The following is a 25,307-nucleotide window of genomic DNA, read 5'->3' on the forward strand; positions in this document are numbered from 1 at the left end:
GGGGGTTAATAACACAGACATAACAATGTTAGATTTGGGGATGTTTAAGGTACCTAGTGTGTTTTTTCTTTTTTATTGCAGGCAACATTAGAGAATGCTGGAAAGAAAAATATTAAAATCCTTAAACAGCACTACTTAAAGAGCACTCATTACTTTGGGCAAAACTGCAGCAATAACAAGAAACAACATTGACACTTTCGACTTTATTTTGGTTGTGTGTGATTTTCTGGGAGGACTGTAGTGTTTGATTTCATATTAAAAACATTGGCTTAACTTCAACCTGGATCGGTTGGGCTCTGTCAGTGGGTCATGAAGATAAATGGTCTGTTCCTCACCTGAAGAATGGCATTACATGTATCAGGAGGTAATATTATTCTGGGTTTTGTAATCTTCAACTAACCAAAACACCCTAACGTAGTTTATTGCTTTAAAATACAGATCCCACAGGCACTAACGGCACTAATCAAGCACAGTGGTGAAGTTTCAATAAAATAACTGTTTGATGATAATTACCATCCATTAAAGACAATTGTTGATATGAATTAGTGTTAATAGTAGTCGCAGTATTAATTTCACGCTCTTTTGATAATTTAATTTACATGTACTAGTACTGGGCAAATGATGATTTCTTGATGGTTTCTGCGACTCTTCAGCTTCCTGCTGCTGCTGCCTCAACATGCATTGTTGGCCAGAGCACGTCTGCATCCACTGGTGATTCGGCAGTGTCAAGTCCTGCCCACTCGTTCTCTGTGGTAAATGAAGCCTCCAAATCATTTTCTTGCAATTATTTAATTCAGTCTAACATACGTATGCCTGACTGACTCATTGGGTGCGCTGTATTTTTCAGATACCCTCTGTTGTTCCAGTAACAACCCATGCAGGTGACACATCAGTCACCCTTCCTCCTCCGCAGAGAAGTCCAGTCAGCTCTACTGATGTCTCCACTGCTCCAATAAGGTCGAGGATAAATATTTCAATGGTAAATTTAACATACTGATATTAATTTCTAGTCAAAGTTACTTACTCCAAATGTTCTTCAAGCATAAAAACATCTTATGACATAGCGATGCAACGTTTTGCCTCTAATTTCCAAGGCTTTTGATTTTGATATATGTTTTATGAGTTTGATATATGTTATTTTAAGTTTGAAAGATCAAGGTTTGGTGGAAAACATGTGAGAGCTGCAAAGCCAAACCTGAACGTTTCCAGAAAACCTTCCCAGGTGAATATAAGAACATATTATGAAGTTTGGCATGTAAATACAAATGTATGACAGTAGCAAATAATAACATGTCACATCTATATAACCCCATAGGTACCAGTGACTACATCGGGACATGAGGGTCCTGGGGCAGCTTCAGCCATCTACCCATCTCCTGATCCTGTCCCATTGCCAAAGCAGCCTCATCAACCTTCCCCGTCTCGTCCAACTGTTTCCGCATCCCCAGACACCTTCCTTGCTCCCCCATTACCACCACCTGTGCAGCGACCAGCACCTGCTCAGCCTGTGACGGATCATACTGTTGTGAGCAACCTGGTAAAAACAGTCAACATAAATAGATAAAAGTGATGATACTTTTGTTTTGCCTTAAACTATTGCATGGGATGAGTCTTAAAAGGCAGGTCTCCTTGTTTTGCTGTACTTTAACAGAACCCCTTTCAGCCAGAGCATTCTGCTGCTCTCCCACTGCTGTGGCCAAAGACAATGCCACAGCAGGACCACAAGTGGGTGTCATCAGCTTTGTTCAGGGTTGGTTCAGGTGGAAAGTTGGAGTTGCGTGACCAGCTTCAGCTGTGGTATTACCCTCCACAGTCATCTCTGGTGTACCACCAGGCTCCAACCCCTTGCCGTTTCTTCGCACAGTCTCTGCTGCTGTGGATGCCGTACAGGCTATGGAAGGTACGGCTGCTCTGCTTAAAGCCAGCATGTAATGGGCATCCACTGGCCAGCGGTGGTCTTCACAAGAGAGTGCGCCAGGTCCTTGATGTCGACCGCTATTACAACTTGGTCACAGAGACCCTGATATGCACCAAGTGCAGAACTAGCCAGTTGTCATGGAGTCAGGCAATTCTCCAGCAGCTGGACCTGGAGCACCGCTCAGAGTTTAGGGTCATCCTGACACGCAGGTACACGACACAAATACATGCATATGCACTCACTACACATATTTACACATCAAAATGTAGTTTGGAGAAAGAGAGAATAATTTTTTTCCTTTTTAAAGATATGCCTGTGACATCAGAGTGATCCGTCAGCTGCGTGAGCGTGGCCTGGGGAACAGTCCATCAAGGATTATTCTCCAGCTAAAGGAGAACCACAGCGAGGAGTGGCTCCAGCGGGTTGCTCGGTACACAGCAGAGTGTGCAGCTTTCATGGATGCCTCGATACTGCTGCAACCACATTTCCAGGAGCCCCCAGTATCAGCGGTGTTACCAAGCTATAAGTGGCTCCTTGTTGTGTACAGTCAAGATATCCTGAACAGGCTGGAGGATATTAAGGCTAAGATAACTTCAGTCTATGGATGCATTTTAAAAATGGACTCTACTAAGACGGTTAGAATTTGAATAGCTCTCATCTTCCAAATAATATACACTCAATCTTTACATAAATGTTCTGACGGTTTTTGAATTTTCAGATCACCAAGAAGCTCAGTGGAACTGCCAAGGGCACTGCCCGGTGGCTGACTTCTGTGGGGAACGAAATGGGTCAGGTACTCATTAGTGTCCTAACAGCCAGTGAGGGTCCAGCATTGGATCTTATGGCTGCAGGCCTGATGGACAGGTAATAATGACAATACTGATGAACTATTAGCTATTTAAAAGAACGAGTTCTAAAATGCTTAACAGAATTGCAAAAAATGAAAGTGACATTATGGATGGATTCAGAATGAAAAACTAAATGCACCAACATGACTTCCTCAGGTACCAGAGCGCAGGGGTGGATCCTCCTGTTGCACTTTATGTGGACAACGGCTGCTGTAAAGAGGTGGGCGAGACCAAGATCAAGGCCAAATTTGGGCGGTGGCCAAATTTGATTGTCCGTCTAGACATTTGGCATTTCATGCGTCGTTTGGCAGTGGGATGTACTACTGATGCACATCAGCTGTACCCCACCTTCATGGCACGCATGTCAGCCTGCATATTTGAGTGGGATGCAACAGATGTGGCGGAGCTCAGAAGGGCCAAGAAGGCACAACTGTTGCAGGAGGGCTGGCCCGCTCTCTCTGACCAGGAGTTGGACAAACATATTAAAAAAGACGAGCTTGCGCTGCACTGCAGGAGACGGACCCGTGGAGAGGAGACATCCATCCAACTCCTTGATCAGCTTCTTACGGAGCTCATGAGTGGCAAGGGGAATGATGCACTAGGTGTTCCTCTTCTAGACACTGTTAGGATGCAGCACATCTGGCGCATCCAAAGGCGGCATGTGAGGTGCATCCAGGACCCTCCTGGCTTGGCTTTATACACGGAGACTGGGAGCACCAGAAAGGGAGGAGTGGTATTAAAAACATTCCGCTGTGCCAGGGGTTCCACGTCTCTGGAATCGTTTCACTGCCATTTGAATCGATTCATTCCAGGTTTGTGCTAAATGTTCATGATCACTCTTTATAACGAGAATTTAGGCCAGGGGATTTAATGGTGTTTTGCTTTTAAAGTTGTTGGCCTATGAGCCACAGTGATTTGGGGTTCTGACTATTACCTTATAAATAGTGTTCTCTGTGTGTAACTCTTCACTTTTTCTCATTTATCAGGAATCTCTTACACTTTACTTCCTTTACTTGTTTCTCAAGGGAACAGTGCGAACCTGCTGAACTACCAAATCTACCTTTTGGAAGGACTCAGTCGCTGGAATCAAGACCGGGCCGCTGCTGCTGTCACATCTGAACCTTCAACTTTGCGCACGTACACAGGGGAGTTGGTTCATTGTGTGAACAGCAACTACGAGAAGGTGTTTGGCAGGAAACTTATTCCAGGGTTTTCACCACCTGCAAAATACACAGGTAGTGTCAAAAGTGCCTGTGTGCATTGTTTTTATTTGAGTTTGGGATGGTTCTGTTATTCAAAATTTCCCAATTTAATATTTGTCAGGAGAACTCATTGGGGTGCAGTACTTGCTGAGGCAGAATAATGAACCTCTACAAGACATGCACCCCAATTCTGAGGAGACATCCCAGTTGATGGAGGACTTAGATGTTGAGGAGCCAAAAGATCCAGATGAGGGATTTGAGGATTTTTTGGGAAGTGAAGCAACAATTGTGGATCTGATGGTTTCTAATCCCATCAAAGAAATCTACCCTCCTCCAGCTGTTCTTTGTCCTTCAGCAGTGCCTCCTCCACCTTCAGCAGTGCCTCCATCACCTTCAGCAGTGCCTCCTCCACCTTCAGCAGTGCCTCCATCACCTTCAGCAGTGCCTCCTCCACCTTCAGCAGTGCCTCCATCACCTTCAGCAGTGCCTCCTCCACCTTCAGCCGTGCCTCCACCACCTTCAGCAGTGCCTCCTCCACCTTCAGCCGTGCCTCCACCACCTTCAGCAGTGCCTCCACCACCTTCAGCCGTGCCTCCTCCACCTTCAGCCGTGCCTCCACCACCTTCAGCCGTGCCTCCACCACCTTCAGCCGTGCCTCCTCCACCTTCAGCCGTGCCTCCACCACCTCCAGCCGTGCCTCCTCCACCTTCAGCCGTGCAGTCATCTACAGTTTTGCTTCAGCCCCAGCTTCCTTCTTCCATGTCCTCTTCACAACAGGATGTAAGTGATAAATAAATAAATTCTCAGTCGATCTATAGATCACCTTCCAACTTCCCCAACTATTCTATCCTGCCGGCTCCCCGGTGAATCCTGTCTGCTGTCTATTCCTGATAATAAAGCTGTGTTCCGTCGAACTCTGGTGTCGCATTTGGGTTCTCGTCGGGTCCCTGAAGTCTGTCTGTCTGCAAGAATTTAAGTAGTGACAAGGAAACTGTGATGCCACAGAACCTAAATATCAGTTTTTATTTTCCAGGCTGTAGACAACCGCAACATTCCTGGAATGGACCGTGTGGATGAACTGGCTGAATACTTGGTGGAGCTACGAGAGCAGACAGGATTGACCCTGAACAATCAGCAAGTTAGCACCATTCTGGGTTTGTGGCAGAATCTTGTCAAATTTGACAAAGACAGGATTGTGTATGCTGCAAGGCATCAGGAGCGGTTGCTAACTGGACGGTTCAGGTCACCTAAAAAGAAGGCTGTGTTCACTCCTGGGGTGGAAAGTACAAAACGGTGTGTTCTTGGCTCAAGTGGTTCACCAGCTCAGTGGCCAAACTGCTGTCGCCTGATAGAGACCATCTTCGTGAGGCTGTGCAACATTCATACGAGCCCCAAAAAAAGAGGACAACACAGCATATCTCGATGGTCTCTGATTTTACAGGACTACAAAAAGATCCGGCAGCTGGTTCTGGGCAATGGGACGCTAATGGAGCAGACAACCCTTCAACTTGTTGTAGTGAACCAGACCACCCTAATGCAGTGGTATAACCAACGGCTGAAGGGTCAGGAGGTGTCTGTTCTTTTGCAAGGTGTGCAACTGCCAGTCGCACGGCCAGTGGCAGCAGACCCATTGCCCTGTGCAAAAACAAAACCTATCTCTCTGCCACACTACCAACACCAGCCCCCAGCTTACCAGCTGCACACCTACAACATGCCAGCAAATACAGCTGGACAGGCAAAACCGAGGGTACGGCGAATTGAGCCTGCAGTTGCCTCCAGTGGACCATCAGCCACCCTCTTTCAGTCCTCGGTCACACAAGCTCCAGATTCCTCAGCTCCCAACAGAGAGAGGTCCATTCTGCCGAAGTTTGTAGTGCCGCAGTTTGTTTTGTTACCACAGCTGACCATTGCCTCAGATAACACTTCTCCTGCTCCAGAGCCCCATGTTTCCACTGTCCCGGATGGGAAACAAAAAAGAAAATATAACCGGACGGTCACTGCTAATTCTTGTAGAGCTTGTGGACAGTTCAGGACGGTGGAGACTGGCCACAGCCAGTATAAAGGAAAAATATACTGTCCAAACACTGAGGCCCTCACCAAAGAACAGTGGCTGAAGCAGATGAGGCAGTAATGTGATCTTGTTACTTTTAATATACTTATCCCTGTGGGCTGTTCTGCCCTTTGAGTTCCACTGCAAGTTTTACATCCTATTTCATAGTTGTATTAAGTTCACAATTGTACATACATATTCTCTTTGTTATAAATTAAAAGTTTTACAAACCATTCCTACAAAAATAATTCTATCATTTTTGGGTCCGGGTGGGATTCGAACTTCTGTCTTTCCTTCTCTTCTTCCCCCTTTTTTCCCCTTTTTTCCCCTTCTTCCCCATCTTATACAGACTATTGTTCCCCAGCTTACTGCATACCCGACGAGCGAAAAGCTGTATAAGCCCGGCCAGTCATATGCGCCATTCAATCTTTCAACAGCCAGTCGCGTCGCCGATCCAATCTTTCGACAGCCAGTCATATGCGCCATTCAATCTTTCAACAGCCAGTCGCGTCGCCGATCCAATCTTTCAACAGCCAATCATATGCGCGATTCAATCTTTCGACAGCCAATCATATGCGCCATTCAATCTTTCGACAGCCAATCGTCTGCGCCATTCAATCTTTCGACGCCCCGCCTTAAATTAAACTGTGGTCTCAATCTTTGGAAAAGTCAATCGATCCGATCCTCGAGTTGATTTATTATTTAAAAATCTGCCCGCTGTTTATTCCGGACATCTCCGTGGATTTTGACAAGGTACGTGCGCAAATTGAGGTCTGTTATTCGTTACGTTTTTTTTTTTCATTTCACATAAAATATCACCGTAAAATCGTAATGCAATATGTCCAAGTCATGTCAGGCATTTGTAACGCTAATGTAACTTGATCATCGGGAGTTTTGCAATAAAGTTTGTGCAGTTGCTGCCGGAGCTTTAGCTGGTTGTATGTATTTCTGCCGATGAAATTGCTTGTTTTCTTTGGCAGTTGTACGCTGGAGTGCGTCGTTTCTGATTACTTGTTATGTTATAACAATATGTTATGTTATGTTATAACATGACAGAAAATGTCTACCAAAAAAACTCACAAGGCCATGGATGACCAAGAGTGGCTGTCGCGCCTGAGGTCATTTGCCACCACAGGCGTCTGGCCATCAACTTCAGGCAACAGGCCTGCTCCCAGGCAAAAGAAGTGGCATGACCTTTACACTAAGGTAAAACGACCAACCAAAAACGACCTACATTAATCATTTCAGATAGCAGACTACATTTTTCCCTCAGGTATAGACAGAAAGGATATAATCTATCTAGATTTATAACTATTAGCAGAATAAAAATCCCTCGGAAGAACTTAACACGGTGAACTGTTACATTCAGCAGGGTGTTTACACATTTATTAGTCAGCTATTATGTTATGTGAAACAAGAGTAAGATTTTTTTGTTGTTACAGATAGAAAAGTGCCCTCTGCAGCTGAGGGGTCAAAGGACCCTGGTGAGAGAGCCACAGGGGTGCAATTGCGGCTTTCACACTCACAAGGTGACTACAATTAAAAAGACTGCAAATATAGAAAAATTCATTTCCAATGAGAGGTTGACTGCTGACACTGACAGCACATTCACAACTCCATACATCTCTCCTATTTTTCAGGCACGCCTTCATTCACTAATGGAATAGAATAGTTATGTAGTGTGTGAGTGTGTTGTTGGCGGGGGTGGGGGTAGCAGTCGTGGGGGTGGGGGGTGGGGGTAGCAGTAGTGGGGGGTGGGGGTAGCAGTCGTGGGGGTGGGGGGTGGGGGGGTGGGGGTAGCAGTCGTGGGGGTGGGGGTAGCAGTAGTGGGGGGTGGGGGTAGCAGTCGTGGGGGTGGGGGGTGGGGGGTGGGGGTAGCAGTCGTGGGGGGTGGGTGGGGGTTAATAACACAGACATAACAATGTTAGATTTGGGGATGTTTAAGGTACCTAGTGTGTTTTTTCTTTTTTATTGCAGGCAACATTAGAGAATGCTGGAAAGAAAAATATTAAAATCCTTAAACAGCACTACTTAAAGAGCACTCATTACTTTGGGCAAAACTGCAGCAATAACAAGAAACAACATTGACACTTTCGACTTTATTTTGGTTGTGTGTGATTTTCTGGGAGGACTGTAGTGTTTGATTTCATATTAAAAACATTGGCTTAACTTCAACCTGGATCGGTTGGGCTCTGTCAGTGGGTCATGAAGATAAATGGTCTGTTCCTCACCTGAAGAATGGCATTACATGTATCAGGAGGTAATATTATTCTGGGTTTTGTAATCTTCAACTAACCAAAACACCCTAACGTAGTTTATTGCTTTAAAATACAGATCCCACAGGCACTAACGGCACTAATCAAGCACAGTGGTGAAGTTTCAATAAAATAACTGTTTGATGATAATTACCATCCATTAAAGACAATTGTTGATATGAATTAGTGTTAATAGTAGTCGCAGTATTAATTTCACGCTCTTTTGATAATTTAATTTACATGTACTAGTACTGGGCAAATGATGATTTCTTGATGGTTTCTGCGACTCTTCAGCTTCCTGCTGCTGCTGCCTCAACATGCATTGTTGGCCAGAGCACGTCTGCATCCACTGGTGATTCGGCAGTGTCAAGTCCTGCCCACTCGTTCTCTGTGGTAAATGAAGCCTCCAAATCATTTTCTTGCAATTATTTAATTCAGTCTAACATACGTATGCCTGACTGACTCATTGGGTGCGCTGTATTTTTCAGATACCCTCTGTTGTTCCAGTAACAACCCATGCAGGTGACACATCAGTCACCCTTCCTCCTCCGCAGAGAAGTCCAGTCAGCTCTACTGATGTCTCCACTGCTCCAATAAGGTCGAGGATAAATATTTCAATGGTAAATTTAACATACTGATATTAATTTCTAGTCAAAGTTACTTACTCCAAATGTTCTTCAAGCATAAAAACATCTTATGACATAGCGATGCAACGTTTTGCCTCTAATTTCCAAGGCTTTTGATTTTGATATATGTTTTATGAGTTTGATATATGTTATTTTAAGTTTGAAAGATCAAGGTTTGGTGGAAAACATGTGAGAGCTGCAAAGCCAAACCTGAACGTTTCCAGAAAACCTTCCCAGGTGAATATAAGAACATATTATGAAGTTTGGCATGTAAATACAAATGTATGACAGTAGCAAATAATAACATGTCACATCTATATAACCCCATAGGTACCAGTGACTACATCGGGACATGAGGGTCCTGGGGCAGCTTCAGCCATCTACCCATCTCCTGATCCTGTCCCATTGCCAAAGCAGCCTCATCAACCTTCCCCGTCTCGTCCAACTGTTTCCGCATCCCCAGACACCTTCCTTGCTCCCCCATTACCACCACCTGTGCAGCGACCAGCACCTGCTCAGCCTGTGACGGATCATACTGTTGTGAGCAACCTGGTAAAAACAGTCAACATAAATAGATAAAAGTGATGATACTTTTGTTTTGCCTTAAACTATTGCATGGGATGAGTCTTAAAAGGCAGGTCTCCTTGTTTTGCTGTACTTTAACAGAACCCCTTTCAGCCAGAGCATTCTGCTGCTCTCCCACTGCTGTGGCCAAAGACAATGCCACAGCAGGACCACAAGTGGGTGTCATCAGCTTTGTTCAGGGTTGGTTCAGGTGGAAAGTTGGAGTTGCGTGACCAGCTTCAGCTGTGGTATTACCCTCCACAGTCATCTCTGGTGTACCACCAGGCTCCAACCCCTTGCCGTTTCTTCGCACAGTCTCTGCTGCTGTGGATGCCGTACAGGCTATGGAAGGTACGGCTGCTCTGCTTAAAGCCAGCATGTAATGGGCATCCACTGGCCAGCGGTGGTCTTCACAAGAGAGTGCGCCAGGTCCTTGATGTCGACCGCTATTACAACTTGGTCACAGAGACCCTGATATGCACCAAGTGCAGAACTAGCCAGTTGTCATGGAGTCAGGCAATTCTCCAGCAGCTGGACCTGGAGCACCGCTCAGAGTTTAGGGTCATCCTGACACGCAGGTACACGACACAAATACATGCATATGCACTCACTACACATATTTACACATCAAAATGTAGTTTGGAGAAAGAGAGAATAATTTTTTTCCTTTTTAAAGATATGCCTGTGACATCAGAGTGATCCGTCAGCTGCGTGAGCGTGGCCTGGGGAACAGTCCATCAAGGATTATTCTCCAGCTAAAGGAGAACCACAGCGAGGAGTGGCTCCAGCGGGTTGCTCGGTACACAGCAGAGTGTGCAGCTTTCATGGATGCCTCGATACTGCTGCAACCACATTTCCAGGAGCCCCCAGTATCAGCGGTGTTACCAAGCTATAAGTGGCTCCTTGTTGTGTACAGTCAAGATATCCTGAACAGGCTGGAGGATATTAAGGCTAAGATAACTTCAGTCTATGGATGCATTTTAAAAATGGACTCTACTAAGACGGTTAGAATTTGAATAGCTCTCATCTTCCAAATAATATACACTCAATCTTTACATAAATGTTCTGACGGTTTTTGAATTTTCAGATCACCAAGAAGCTCAGTGGAACTGCCAAGGGCACTGCCCGGTGGCTGACTTCTGTGGGGAACGAAATGGGTCAGGTACTCATTAGTGTCCTAACAGCCAGTGAGGGTCCAGCATTGGATCTTATGGCTGCAGGCCTGATGGACAGGTAATAATGACAATACTGATGAACTATTAGCTATTTAAAAGAACGAGTTCTAAAATGCTTAACAGAATTGCAAAAAATGAAAGTGACATTATGGATGGATTCAGAATGAAAAACTAAATGCACCAACATGACTTCCTCAGGTACCAGAGCGCAGGGGTGGATCCTCCTGTTGCACTTTATGTGGACAACGGCTGCTGTAAAGAGGTGGGCGAGACCAAGATCAAGGCCAAATTTGGGCGGTGGCCAAATTTGATTGTCCGTCTAGACATTTGGCATTTCATGCGTCGTTTGGCAGTGGGATGTACTACTGATGCACATCAGCTGTACCCCACCTTCATGGCACGCATGTCAGCCTGCATATTTGAGTGGGATGCAACAGATGTGGCGGAGCTCAGAAGGGCCAAGAAGGCACAACTGTTGCAGGAGGGCTGGCCCGCTCTCTCTGACCAGGAGTTGGACAAACATATTAAAAAAGACGAGCTTGCGCTGCACTGCAGGAGACGGACCCGTGGAGAGGAGACATCCATCCAACTCCTTGATCAGCTTCTTACGGAGCTCATGAGTGGCAAGGGGAATGATGCACTAGGTGTTCCTCTTCTAGACACTGTTAGGATGCAGCACATCTGGCGCATCCAAAGGCGGCATGTGAGGTGCATCCAGGACCCTCCTGGCTTGGCTTTATACACGGAGACTGGGAGCACCAGAAAGGGAGGAGTGGTATTAAAAACATTCCGCTGTGCCAGGGGTTCCACGTCTCTGGAATCGTTTCACTGCCATTTGAATCGATTCATTCCAGGTTTGTGCTAAATGTTCATGATCACTCTTTATAACGAGAATTTAGGCCAGGGGATTTAATGGTGTTTTGCTTTTAAAGTTGTTGGCCTATGAGCCACAGTGATTTGGGGTTCTGACTATTACCTTATAAATAGTGTTCTCTGTGTGTAACTCTTCACTTTTTCTCATTTATCAGGAATCTCTTACACTTTACTTCCTTTACTTGTTTCTCAAGGGAACAGTGCGAACCTGCTGAACTACCAAATCTACCTTTTGGAAGGACTCAGTCGCTGGAATCAAGACCGGGCCGCTGCTGCTGTCACATCTGAACCTTCAACTTTGCGCACGTACACAGGGGAGTTGGTTCATTGTGTGAACAGCAACTACGAGAAGGTGTTTGGCAGGAAACTTATTCCAGGGTTTTCACCACCTGCAAAATACACAGGTAGTGTCAAAAGTGCCTGTGTGCATTGTTTTTATTTGAGTTTGGGATGGTTCTGTTATTCAAAATTTCCCAATTTAATATTTGTCAGGAGAACTCATTGGGGTGCAGTACTTGCTGAGGCAGAATAATGAACCTCTACAAGACATGCACCCCAATTCTGAGGAGACATCCCAGTTGATGGAGGACTTAGATGTTGAGGAGCCAAAAGATCCAGATGAGGGATTTGAGGATTTTTTGGGAAGTGAAGCAACAATTGTGGATCTGATGGTTTCTAATCCCATCAAAGAAATCTACCCTCCTCCAGCTGTTCTTTGTCCTTCAGCAGTGCCTCCTCCACCTTCAGCAGTGCCTCCATCACCTTCAGCAGTGCCTCCTCCACCTTCAGCAGTGCCTCCATCACCTTCAGCAGTGCCTCCTCCACCTTCAGCAGTGCCTCCATCACCTTCAGCAGTGCCTCCTCCACCTTCAGCCGTGCCTCCACCACCTTCAGCAGTGCCTCCTCCACCTTCAGCCGTGCCTCCACCACCTTCAGCAGTGCCTCCACCACCTTCAGCCGTGCCTCCTCCACCTTCAGCCGTGCCTCCACCACCTTCAGCCGTGCCTCCACCACCTTCAGCCGTGCCTCCTCCACCTTCAGCCGTGCCTCCACCACCTCCAGCCGTGCCTCCTCCACCTTCAGCCGTGCAGTCATCTACAGTTTTGCTTCAGCCCCAGCTTCCTTCTTCCATGTCCTCTTCACAACAGGATGTAAGTGATAAATAAATAAATTCTCAGTCGATCTATAGATCACCTTCCAACTTCCCCAACTATTCTATCCTGCCGGCTCCCCGGTGAATCCTGTCTGCTGTCTATTCCTGATAATAAAGCTGTGTTCCGTCGAACTCTGGTGTCGCATTTGGGTTCTCGTCGGGTCCCTGAAGTCTGTCTGTCTGCAAGAATTTAAGTAGTGACAAGGAAACTGTGATGCCACAGAACCTAAATATCAGTTTTTATTTTCCAGGCTGTAGACAACCGCAACATTCCTGGAATGGACCGTGTGGATGAACTGGCTGAATACTTGGTGGAGCTACGAGAGCAGACAGGATTGACCCTGAACAATCAGCAAGTTAGCACCATTCTGGGTTTGTGGCAGAATCTTGTCAAATTTGACAAAGACAGGATTGTGTATGCTGCAAGGCATCAGGAGCGGTTGCTAACTGGACGGTTCAGGTCACCTAAAAAGAAGGCTGTGTTCACTCCTGGGGTGGAAAGTACAAAACGGTGTGTTCTTGGCTCAAGTGGTTCACCAGCTCAGTGGCCAAACTGCTGTCGCCTGATAGAGACCATCTTCGTGAGGCTGTGCAACATTCATACGAGCCCCAAAAAAAGAGGACAACACAGCATATCTCGATGGTCTCTGATTTTACAGGACTACAAAAAGATCCGGCAGCTGGTTCTGGGCAATGGGACGCTAATGGAGCAGACAACCCTTCAACTTGTTGTAGTGAACCAGACCACCCTAATGCAGTGGTATAACCAACGGCTGAAGGGTCAGGAGGTGTCTGTTCTTTTGCAAGGTGTGCAACTGCCAGTCGCACGGCCAGTGGCAGCAGACCCATTGCCCTGTGCAAAAACAAAACCTATCTCTCTGCCACACTACCAACACCAGCCCCCAGCTTACCAGCTGCACACCTACAACATGCCAGCAAATACAGCTGGACAGGCAAAACCGAGGGTACGGCGAATTGAGCCTGCAGTTGCCTCCAGTGGACCATCAGCCACCCTCTTTCAGTCCTCGGTCACACAAGCTCCAGATTCCTCAGCTCCCAACAGAGAGAGGTCCATTCTGCCGAAGTTTGTAGTGCCGCAGTTTGTTTTGTTACCACAGCTGACCATTGCCTCAGATAACACTTCTCCTGCTCCAGAGCCCCATGTTTCCACTGTCCCGGATGGGAAACAAAAAAGAAAATATAACCGGACGGTCACTGCTAATTCTTGTAGAGCTTGTGGACAGTTCAGGACGGTGGAGACTGGCCACAGCCAGTATAAAGGAAAAATATACTGTCCAAACACTGAGGCCCTCACCAAAGAACAGTGGCTGAAGCAGATGAGGCAGTAATGTGATCTTGTTACTTTTAATATACTTATCCCTGTGGGCTGTTCTGCCCTTTGAGTTCCACTGCAAGTTTTACATCCTATTTCATAGTTGTATTAAGTTCACAATTGTACATACATATTCTCTTTGTTATAAATTAAAAGTTTTACAAACCATTCCTACAAAAATAATTCTATCATTTTTGGGTCCGGGTGGGATTCGAACTTCTGTCTTTCCTTCTCTTCTTCCCCCTTTTTTCCCCTTTTTTCCCCTTCTTCCCCATCTTATACAGACTATTGTTCCCCAGCTTTGGCGCAGGTCAGTGGTTTAAGCAGCTGACTTTCTTGCGGAAGGTTGTTGGTTCGAATCCAGGCGGGACTTTGGTTTGAAGAATCAATTATGTTCACACACATGTTTTTGGTTTTACCGTGGTGACTGTCATGCATTGCATCACAATTTTTAAGACCAAGTATCCTATTTAGAAATTACTGTATGGTGCGAAAGAGGATTGTATGACAGGTTATAAATCAGCACCCCTGTAACTATTCCAGCAATGAATGACAAACTAAAAAGGGAAAAAGTTATATAATTGATGTATAAAAAAACAAAAACATGTGTGTGAAGAACATTGATTCTTAAAACCAAAGTCCCACCTGGATTCGAACCAACAACCTTCGGCAAAAAAGTCAGCGGCTTAAACCACTGACCTATGAGGTCACGCAGACCCATGGCAAAGAGGTCATATATGGTTTAAAAAAAGCCATGATTAAATATTCTTCACACAGATGTTTTTCTTCACATGCTGTGAAAATATGGAATTTGTGTTGACACAGAAATCACATCCACAGATGATATTGAAATTATGCCTTTTTTGAACCATATATGACCTCTTTGCAATAATCCAGTGTAACTGCATAGGTCAGTGGTTTAGGCTGCTGACTTTCTTGCGGAAGATTGTTGGTTCGAATCCAGGCGGGACTTCGGTTTGAAGAATCAATATTCTTCACACACACGTTTTTGGTTTTACCGTGGTGACTGTCATGCATTGCATCACAATTTTTAGGACCAAGTATCCTATTTAGAAATTACTGTATGGTGGGAAAGAGGATCGTATGACAGCTTATAAATCAGCACCCCTGTAACTATTCCAGCAATGAATCACAAACTAAAAAGGGAAAAAGTTATATAATTGATGTATAAAAAAACATGTGTGTGAAGAACATTGATTCTTAAAACCAAAGTCCCACCTGGATTCGAACCAACAACCTTCGGCAAAAAAGTCAGCGGCTTAAACCACTGACCTATGAGGTCACACAGACCCACTGCAAAGAGGTCATATATGGTTTAAAATAAGCCATGATTAAATATTCTTCACAAAGATGTTTTTCTTCACATGCTGTGAAAATATGGAATTTGTGTTGACACAGAAATCACATCCACAGATGATATTGAAATTATGCCTTTTTTGAACGATATATGACCTCTTTGCAATGTTCTAGTGTGACTGCATAGGTCAGTGGTTTAAGCAGCTGACTTTCTTGCGGAAGGTTGTTGGTTCGAATCCAGGCGGGACTTTGGTTTGAAGAATCAATATTCTTCACACACATGTTTTTGGTTTTACCGTGGTGACTGTCATGCATTGCATCACAATTTTTAAGACCAAGTATCCTATTTAGAAATTACTGTATGGTGCGAAAGAGGATTGTATGACAGCTTATAAATCAGCACCCCTGTAACTATTCCAGCAATGAATCACAAACTAAAAGGGAAAAAGTTATATAATTGATGTATAAAAAAACATATGTGTGAAGAATATTGGTTCTTCAAACCAGAGTCCCGCCTGGATTCGATCCAACAACCTTCAGCAAGGGAAGAGAGCAGCTTAAACCACTGACCTATGAGGTCACACTGACCCACCGCAAAGAGGTCATATATGGTTTAAAAAAAGCCAGGATTAAATATTCTTCACAAAGATGTTTTTCTTCACATGCTGTGAAAATATGGAATTTGTGTCGACACAGAAATCACATCCACAGATGATATTGAAATTATGCCTTTTTTGAACCATATATGACCTCTTTGCAATGTTCTAGTGTGACTGCATAGGTCAGTGGTTTAAGCAGCTGACTTTCTTGTGGAAGGTTGTTGGTTCGAATCCAGGCGGGACTTTGGTTTGAAGAATCAATATTCTTCACACATATGTTTTTGGTTTTAACGTGGTGACTGTCATGCATTGCATCACAATTTTTAAGACCAAGTATCCTATTTAGAAATTACTGTATGGTGCGAAAGAGGATAGTATGACAGCTTATAAATCAGCACCCCTGTAACTATTCCAGCAATGAATCACAAACTAAAAAGGGAAAAAGTTATATAATTGATTATAAAAAAACAAAAACATATGTGTGAAGAATATTGGTTCTTCAAACCAGAGTCCCGCCTGGATTCGATCCAACAACCTTCAGCAGAGGAAGAGAGCAGCTTAAACCACTAACCTATGAGGTCACACTGACCCACTGCAAAGAGGTCATATATGGTTTTAAAAAAGCCATGATTAAATATTCTTCACAGATTTTTTTTTTCACATGCTGTGAAAATATGGAATTTGTGTTGACACAGAAATCACATCCAGAGATTATATTGAAATTATGACTTTTTTGAACCATATATGACCTCTTTGCAGTGGAGAAGTGTGACTGCATAGGTCAGTGGTTTAAGCTGCTGACTTTCTTGCGGAAGGTTGTTGGTTCGAATCCAGGCGGGCCTTTGGTTTGAAGAATCAATATTCTTCACACACATGTTTTTGGTTTTACCGTGGTGACTGTCATGCATTGCATCACAATTTTTAGGACCAAGTATCCTATTTAGAAATTACTGTATGGTGCGAAAGAGGATTGTATGACAGCTTAGAAATCAGCACCCCTGTAACTATTCCAGCAATGAATCACAAACTAAAAAGGGAAAAAGTTATATAATTGATGTATAAAAACACAAAAACATATGCGTGAAGAATATTGGTTCTTCAAACCAGAGTCCCGCCTGGATTCGAACCAACAACTTTCAGCAAAAGAACTGAGCAGCTTAAACCACTGACCTATGAGATCACAGAGACCCACGGCAAAGAGGTCATAAATGGTTTTAAAAAAGCCATGATTAAATATTCTTCACACAGATTTTTTTTTTCACATGCTGTGAAAATATGGAATTTGTGTTGACACAGAAATCACATCCACAGATGATATTGAAATTATGCCTTTTTTGAACCATATATGACCTCTTTGCAGTGATCCAGTGTGACTGCATAGGTCAGTGGTTTAAGCAGCTGACTTTCTTGCGGAAGGTTGTTGGTTCGAATCCAGGCGGGACTTTGGTTTGAAGAATCAATATTCTTCACACACATGTTTTTGGTTTTACCTTGGTGAGTGTCATGCATTGCATCACAATTTTTAAGACCAAGTATCCTATTTAGAAATTACTGTATGGTGCGAAAGAGGATTGTATGACAGCTTATAAATCAGCAGCCCTGTAACTATTCCAGCAATGAATGACAAACTAAAAAGGGAAAAAGTTATATAATTGATGTATAAAAAAACGAAAACATGTGTGTGAAGAACATTGATTCTTAAAACCAAAGTCCCGCCTGGATTCGAACCAACAACCTTCGGCAAAAAAGTCAGCGGCTTAAACCACTGACCTATGAGGTCACACTGACCCACTGCAAAGAGGTCATATATGGTTTAAAAAAAGCCATGATTAAATATTCTTCACAAAGATGTTTTTCTTCACATGCTGTGAAAATATGGAATTTGTGTTGACACAGAAATCACATCCACAGATGATATTGAAATTATGCCTTTTTTGAACCATATATGACCTCTTTGCAATGTTCTAGGGTGACTGCATAGGTCAGTGGTTTAAGCAGCTGACTTTCTTGTGGAAGGTTGTTGGTTCGAATCCAGGCGGGACTTTGGTTTGAAGAATCAATATTCTTCACACACATGTCTTTGCTTTTACCGTGGTGACTGTCATGCATTGCATCACAATTTTTAGGACCAAGTATCCTATTTACAAATTACTGTATGGTGGGAAAGAGGATCGTATAACAGCTTATAAATCAGCACCCCTGTAACTATTCCAGCAATGAATCACAAACTAAAAAGGGAAAAAGTTATATAATTGAAGTATAAAAAAACAAAAGCATATGTGTGAAGAATATTGGTTCTTCAAACCAGAGTCCCGCCTGGATTCAAACCAACAACCTTCAGCAAAAGAACTGAGCAGCTTAAACCACTGACCTATGAGGTCACCCTGACCCATGGCAAAGAGGTCATATATGGTTTAAAAAAAGCCATGATTAAATATTCTTCACAAAGATGTTTTTCTTCACATGCTGTGAAAATATGGAATTTGTTTTGACACAGAAATCACATCCACAGATGATATTGAAATTATGCCTTTTTTGAACCATATATGACCTCTTTGCATTGGAGAAGCGTGACTGCATAGGTCAGTGGTTTAAGGTACTGACTTTCTTGCGGAAGGTTGTTGGTTTGAATCCAGGCGGGGCTTTGGTTTGAAGAATCAATATTCTTCACACACATGTTTTTGGTTTTACCGTGGTGACTGTCATGCATTGCATCACAATTTTTAGGACCAAGTATCCTATTTAGAAATTACTGTATGGTGGGAAAGAGGATCGTATGACAGCTTATAAATCAGCACCCCTGTAACTATTCCAGCAATGAATCACAAACTAAAAAGGGAAAAAATTATATAATTGATGTATAAAAAAACAAAAACATATGTGTGAAGAATATTGGTTCTTCAAACCAGAGTCCCGCCTGGATTCGAACCAAAAACCTTCGGCAAAAAAGTCAGCGGCTTAAACCACTGACCTATGAGGTCACACAGACCCACGGCAAAGAGGTCATATATGGTTTAAAAAAAGACATGATTAAATATTCTTCACACAGATTTTTTTTTTCACATGCTGTGAAAATATGGAATTTGTTTTGACACAGAAATCACATCCACAGATGATATTGAAATTATGCCTTTTTTGAACCATATATGACCTCTTTGCATTGGAGAAGCGTGACTGCATAGGTCAGTGGTTTAAGGTACTGACTTCCTTGCGGAAGGTTGTTGGTTCGAATCCAGGCGGGGCTTTGGTTTGAAGAATCAATATTCTTCACACACATGTTTTTGGTTTTACCGTGGTGACTGTCATGCATTGCATCACAATTTTTAGGACCAAGTATCCTATTTAGAAATTACTGTATGGTGGGAAAGAGGATCGTATGACAGCTTATAAATCAGCACCCCTGTAACTATTCCAGCAATGAATCACAAACTAAAAAGGGAAAAAATTATATAATTGATGTATAAAAAAACAAAAACATATGTGTGAAGAATATTGGTTCTTCAAACCAGAGTCCCGCCTGGATTCGAACCAAAAACCTTCGGCAAAAAAGTCAGCGGCTTAAACCACTGACCTATGAGGTCACACAGACCCACGGCAAAGAGGTCATATATGGTTTAAAAAAAGACATGATTAAATATTCTTCACACAGATTTTTTTTTTCACATGCTGTGAAAATATGGAATTTGTGTTGACACAGAAATCACATCCACAGATGATATTGAAATTATGCCTTTTTTGAACCATATATGACCTCTTTGCAGTGATCCAGTGTGACTGCATAGGTCAGTGGTTTAAGCAGCTGACTTTCTTGCGGAAGGTTGTTGGTTCGAATCCAGGTGGGACTTTGGTTTGAAGAATCAATTATGTTCACACACATGTTTTTGGTTTTACCGTGGTGACTGTCATGCATTGCATCACAATTTTTAAGACCAAGTATCCTATTTAGAAATTACTGTATGGTGCGAAAGAGGATTGTATGACAGCTTATAAATCAGCACCCCTGTAACTATTCCAGCAATGAATCACAAACTAAAAAGGGAAAAAGTTATATAATTGATGTATAAAAAAACAAAAACATATGTGTGAAGAATATTGGTTCTTCAAACCAGAGTCCCGCCTGGATTCGAACCAACAACCTTCGGCAAAAAAGTCAGCGGCTTAAACCACTGACCTATGAGGTCACACAGACCCACGGCAAAGAGGTCATATATGGTTTAAAAAAAGACATGATTAAATATTCTTCACACAGATTTTTTTTTTCACATGCTGTGAAAATATGGAATTTGTGTTGACACAGAAATCACATCCACAGATGATATTGAAATTATGCCTTTTTTGAACCATATATGACCTCTTTGCAGTGATCCAGTGTGACTGCATAGGTCAGTGGTTTAAGCAGCAGACTTTCTTGTGGAAGGTTGTTGGTTCGAATCCAGGCGGGACTTTGGTTTGAATAATCAATTATCTTCACACACATGTTGTTGGTTTTACCGTGGTGACTGTCATGCATTGCATCACAATTTTTAGGACCAAGTATCCTATTTAGAAATTACCGTATGGTGCGAAAGAGGATTGTATGACAGGTTATAAATCAGCACCCCTGTAACTATTCCAGCAATGAATGACAAACTAAAAAGGGAAAAAGTTATATAATTGATGTATAAAAAAACGAAAACATGTGTGTGAAGAACATTGATTCTTAAAACCAAAGTCCCGCCTGGATTCGAACCAACAACCTTCGGCAAAAAAGTCAGCGGCTTAAACCACTGACCTATGAGGTCACACAGACCCACGGCAAAGAGGTCATATATGGTTTAAAAAAAGACATGATTAAATATTCTTCACACAGATTTTTTTTTTCACATGCTGTGAAAATATGGAATTTGTGTTGACACAGAAATCACATCCACAGATGATATTGAACTTATGCCTTTTTTGAACCATATATGACCTCTTTGCAATCATCTAGAGTGACTGCATAGGTCAGTGGTTTAAGCAGCTGACTTCCTTGTGGAAAGTTGTTGGTTCGAATCCAGGCGCGACTCTGATTTGAAGAATCAATATTCTACACACACATGTTTCTGGTTTTACCGTGGTGACTGTCATGCATTGCATCACAATTTTTAAGACCAAGTATCCTATTTAGAAATTACTGTATGGTGCGAAAGAGGATTGTATGACAGCTAATAAATCAGCACCCCTGTAACTATTCCAGCAATGAATGACAAAATAAAAAGGGAAAAAGTTATATAATTGATGTATAAAAAAACAAAAACATGTGTGTGGAGAATATTGGTTCTTCAAACCAGAGTCCCGCCTGGATTTGATCCAACAAGATTCAGCAAAGGAAGAGAGCAGCTTAAACCACTGACCTATGAGGTCACACTGACGCACCGCAAAGAGGTCATATATGGTTTAAAAAAAGCCATGATTAAATATTCTTCACAAAGATGTTTTTCTTCACATGCTGTGAAAATATGGAATTTGTGTTGACACAGAAATCACATCCACAGATGATATTGAACTTATGCCTTTTTTGAACCATATATGACCTCTTTGCAATCATCTAGTGTGACTGCATAGGTCAGTGGTTTAAGCAGCTGACTTTCTTGTGGAAGGTTGTTGGTTCGAATCCAGGCGGGACTTTGGTTTGAAGAATCAATATTCTTCACAGACATGTTTTTGGTTTTACCGTGGTGACTGTCATGCATTGCATCACAATTTTTAAGACCAAGTATCCTATTTAGAAATTACTGTATGGTGCGAAAGAGGATTGTATGACAGCTTATAAATCAGCACCCCTGTAACTATTCCAGCAATGAATGACAAAATAAAAAGGGAAAAAGTTATATAATTGATGTATAAAAAAACAAAAGCATATGTGTGAAGAATATTGGTTCCTCAAACCAGAGTCCCGTCTGGATTCGATCCAACAACCTTCAGCAAAGGAAGAGAGCAGCTTAAACCACTGACCTATGAGGTCACACTGACCCACTGCAAAGAGGTCATATATGGTTTAAAAAAAGCCATGATTAAATATTCTTCACATAGATGTTTTTCTTCACATGCTGTGGAAATATGGAATTTGTGTTGACACAGAAATCACATCCACAGATGATATTGAAATTATGCCTTTTTTGAACCATATATGACCTCTTTGCAGTGGAGAAGTGAGACTGCATAGGTCAGTGGTTTAAGCTGCTGACTTTCTTGTGGAAGATTGTTGGTTCGAATCCAGGCGGGACTTTGGTTTGAAGAATCAATATTCTTCAAATACATGTTTTTGGTTTTACCGTGGTGACTGTCATGCATTGCATCACAATTTTTAGGACCAAGTATCCTATTTAGAAATTACTGTATGGTGGGAAAGAGGATCGTATGACAGCTTATAAATCAGCACCCCTGTAACTATTCCAGCAATGAATCACAAACTAAAAAGGGAAAAAGTTATATAATTGATGTATAAAAAAACAAAAACGCGCCTGTGTCCATTTCATTCCACTGTGAGCACATATCTTGCCAATTTTGCTCTTCAGTGTTTCATTCATTCTTTCTACCTTCCCTTGTGACTGTGGATGATAGACGGTGCCAAATGCATGTTTAAGGCCCATTACTTTTTCTACTTCTTGTAAATCTTTATTTTTAAAATGAGTTCCATTATCAGACCTAATTCGTTTGGGGAAACCATGTGTTGGAATATATTGATTAATCAAAAATTTAATAACACTTTTTGCATCTTCTGCTTTTACGGGAACCGCCTCTGGGTAGCCAGTGTATGCATCCACTGCCACCAAGAGGTATCGGAACCCATTGACCCTGTCCATCATATCAGTGAAATCTATAATTATTTCTTGCCCTGCCATGGGGGCTACTGGAAACTTGCCCTCGTGTGGTCGAATTGTTGATTTCACATTAAAGTGTGTGCATATTGAACATTCTCTGATATAATTTTCTACACTGGCTGACAAAAATGGATGCCACCAATGTGTTAGATACCGCATCATTTGTGGTTTCCCGCAGTGTGTCAGGCCGTGGGCCTCTTCCAGAACGGCATCTAACAGACCGGGCGGGAGAACAGGTCTGCCGTCTGGGCCCCGCCAAATTCCTTCAACTTTCACAGCCCCCCTTTCCTTCCAAACAGTTTTTTCATGTGGAGAAGCTTCTTCTTGATCACAACTAAGTCTTTCCCTATCGTATCTTGGAAGAATTTCATGAACTGTATTCTCTGCCAACAACAAATTGTAACTTGGTTTATAACCTGCAGCTCTCTTTGCTGCCTGATCTGCAGCCTCATTACCTCTTCCCTGCAGAGAGTTCTCTTTGCTGTGACCTTTGCACTTTACGACTGCGACCTCTGCTGGCTCCATGAGTGCCTGTGTCAGTTGCCTCATCTCTGCCTCATGTTTTATAGGAGATCCTGATGCTGTGTTAAAACCTGCCCGCAACCATTGACAAAGTTCTAAGTGTATTGCTCCCACGACATATGCTGAATCTGTATAGATGGTCACTCTCTTTCCCTTTGATATTTCTAATGCTCTAATAACTGCCTTCAATTCTGCAAGTTGTGCTGACTCTTTACCTGTTAGGTTTCCTGTTTCCACTTCCTCAAAGCCTTCTTCTGACTGTCTAACTATTGCATAGGCAGCTTTCAGACCCTCTTGTGGGTGTCTGAAACAACAGCCGTCTGTGAATAGTATTTCATCTGGATCCTTTAACGGCTCCGTCTTAAGATCTACTCTGCTTTTTCATCTTTCTTCACTTTCTCTTCACATCTGTGTGGTTCACCCTCTCCCATGCCATCTGCCATATTGATCCCTTCATGTGTGTATGTAATGTGTGGTGCCGTTAAAATCTTGTCCATCCTGGTCTGCCTAAGTGAGGTCATGGTGAATGCTGCTGAGCTGACCAGTGATACCACACTATGTGTTGTAAGAACTGTCAGAGCGTGACCCATCACTAAATGTGCTGTTTTTTGTAAAAGTTTTGCTACCCCTGCTACATGCCTTACACACGATGGCTGCCTGTTTTCAATGGGGTCCAGCATTATACTTGCATACATTAATACTTTCCTTTCACCCCCTTTTTTCTGAAAGAGAACACCATTTACTGTATGTTCTCCTTCAGAAACATCCAAAAAGAAAGGCTCTTTGTAATCTGGAACTGCCAAGTGTGCAGCTGTAGTGAGTGCCTGTTTAAGGGCAATGAATGCTTTCTCTCCCTCAGTTGTCCATGTCAACCGAGCTGTCAAATTACGCATTCCCTGTTCATTCACCATTGCACGTAGGGGCGTAGTCTTTTCTGAGTATGCAGGGATAAAGTGTCTACTATAGCCCGCAAGACCCAGAAATGACAACATTTCCTTTACAGTCTCTGGCTTAGGATGTTCAAGAATAGAGGATTTATGAGCTGGTGATACACCTGTACCCTGAGCAGAAACCACCCTACCTAAGAACGTCACAGAGCGACGACAACACTGAAGCTTCTTTCTAGAGACCTTAAATCCCTTTTCCCACAAATGCGTAAGGAGTGCCTGTGTTGCCCACAAACAAGACTCAGCTGATGTAGCCGCCAATAAAATGTCATCAACATATTGAATCAAGACTACCCCTTCTGGTAGGGTGAGGTCCTTCAACAACTTCCGTAATGTCTGATTGAAAATACCAGGGGATAAAATGAATCCCTGTGGTAAACGTGTATATCGTAATTGTCTGCCTTTATATGTGAAAGAAAAGATGTCACGCATAGCAGAGTCCAGTGGGAGACAAAAAAATGCATTAGCCAGATCAATACATGTGAACCATTTATGGGAAGGAGACAAAGCTGATATTGCAGTATATGGGTTGGGAACTGGCACTGTGGGTGTTGTCACAATAGAATTAATACGTCTCAAATCATGAGCCATCCTATATTTCCCTTTTTCCTGCTTCTCAACTGGCAAAATCGGAGTATTCCATGCTGAAGTGGAATACTCAAGAACCCCAGAAATTAACAGCCCTTCTATTGTTTCCTGAATGCCTTCCTCAGCAGGTGGTCTGTGTTTATATTGACTCTGCCAGACAGGGTTGTAATCCGAGACACTGAATATCACTGGCTCAACAGTAGAACACAACCCCACATCTGTCGGGCCAGAGGACCATAAAGTTTCTGGAAGTGCATTTAAAATTTGTGCACTGTCCGGATGATCAGTCTTTTCTCTCCCATGAAACCTCTGAATCTGTCGATGTTGTAAGATTACTGAGTTAGTAGTTGTATGCATTATCTTGTAACTCTTTTCTGAAGGAGAATATAACAGGCCAGGAATCTGAGTAGAGCTCCAATCTGTGACACTCATTAACCTTTTTATCATAGGACCAAGGTCCTTTGCCTGATGTTCAGCATGGATGGCAAGGGTAAC

General features: G+C 42.9%; 2 protein-coding genes across 2 annotated transcripts; both read left to right on the forward strand.

Moving 5' to 3' along the window:
• The first annotated feature begins 224 nt into the window (after positions 1-224).
• Positions 225-5,729, forward strand: LOC115247151 (uncharacterized). Its single transcript, XM_029827753.1, has 12 exons — positions 225-364; positions 654-752; positions 848-979; positions 1,145-1,222; positions 1,316-1,537; positions 1,652-2,127; positions 2,226-2,553; positions 2,637-2,782; positions 2,923-3,578; positions 3,792-4,001; positions 4,090-4,348; positions 5,558-5,729. Exons 1-12 carry the CDS (start codon positions 320-322, stop codon positions 5,727-5,729), a joined length of 2,823 nt encoding a protein of 940 aa, XP_029683613.1. The 5' UTR covers positions 225-319.
• Positions 5,730-8,138: 2,409 nt separating this feature from the next.
• On the forward strand, positions 8,139-13,643 carry LOC115247232 (uncharacterized). Its single transcript, XM_029828339.1, has 12 exons — positions 8,139-8,278; positions 8,568-8,666; positions 8,762-8,893; positions 9,059-9,136; positions 9,230-9,451; positions 9,566-10,041; positions 10,140-10,467; positions 10,551-10,696; positions 10,837-11,492; positions 11,706-11,915; positions 12,004-12,262; positions 13,472-13,643. The coding sequence occupies exons 1-12, from the start codon at positions 8,234-8,236 to the stop codon at positions 13,641-13,643; spliced, it is 2,823 nt and encodes a 940-aa protein (XP_029684199.1). The 5' UTR covers positions 8,139-8,233.
• The last annotated feature ends 11,664 nt before the right edge of the window (positions 13,644-25,307 follow it).

This window comes from Takifugu rubripes, chromosome 20 (genome assembly GCF_901000725.2).
Source record: "Takifugu rubripes chromosome 20, fTakRub1.2, whole genome shotgun sequence".
Lineage (NCBI taxonomy): Eukaryota > Metazoa > Chordata > Actinopteri > Tetraodontiformes > Tetraodontidae > Takifugu > Takifugu rubripes.

What these genes read in the sequence shown, in the direction of transcription:
- LOC115247151 (XM_029827753.1), top strand. Translation starts at nt 320, where the DNA reads ATGGTCTGTTCCTCACCTGAAGAATGGCATTACATGTATCAGGAG. An exon ending in CTGCCCACTCGTTCTCTGTG is followed by an intron (nt 753 to 847) that starts GTAAATGAAGCC and finishes TGTATTTTTCAG; the next exon opens with ATACCCTCTGTTGTTCCAGT. An exon ending in ATACTGTTGTGAGCAACCTG is followed by an intron (nt 1,538 to 1,651) that starts GTAAAAACAGTC and finishes GTACTTTAACAG; the next exon opens with AACCCCTTTCAGCCAGAGCA.
- LOC115247232 (XM_029828339.1), top strand. Translation starts at nt 8,234, where the DNA reads ATGGTCTGTTCCTCACCTGAAGAATGGCATTACATGTATCAGGAG. An exon ending in CGAGGATAAATATTTCAATG is followed by an intron (nt 8,894 to 9,058) that starts GTAAATTTAACA and finishes TGTTATTTTAAG; the next exon opens with TTTGAAAGATCAAGGTTTGG. An exon ending in GCTGCAGGCCTGATGGACAG is followed by an intron (nt 10,697 to 10,836) that starts GTAATAATGACA and finishes TGACTTCCTCAG; the next exon opens with GTACCAGAGCGCAGGGGTGG.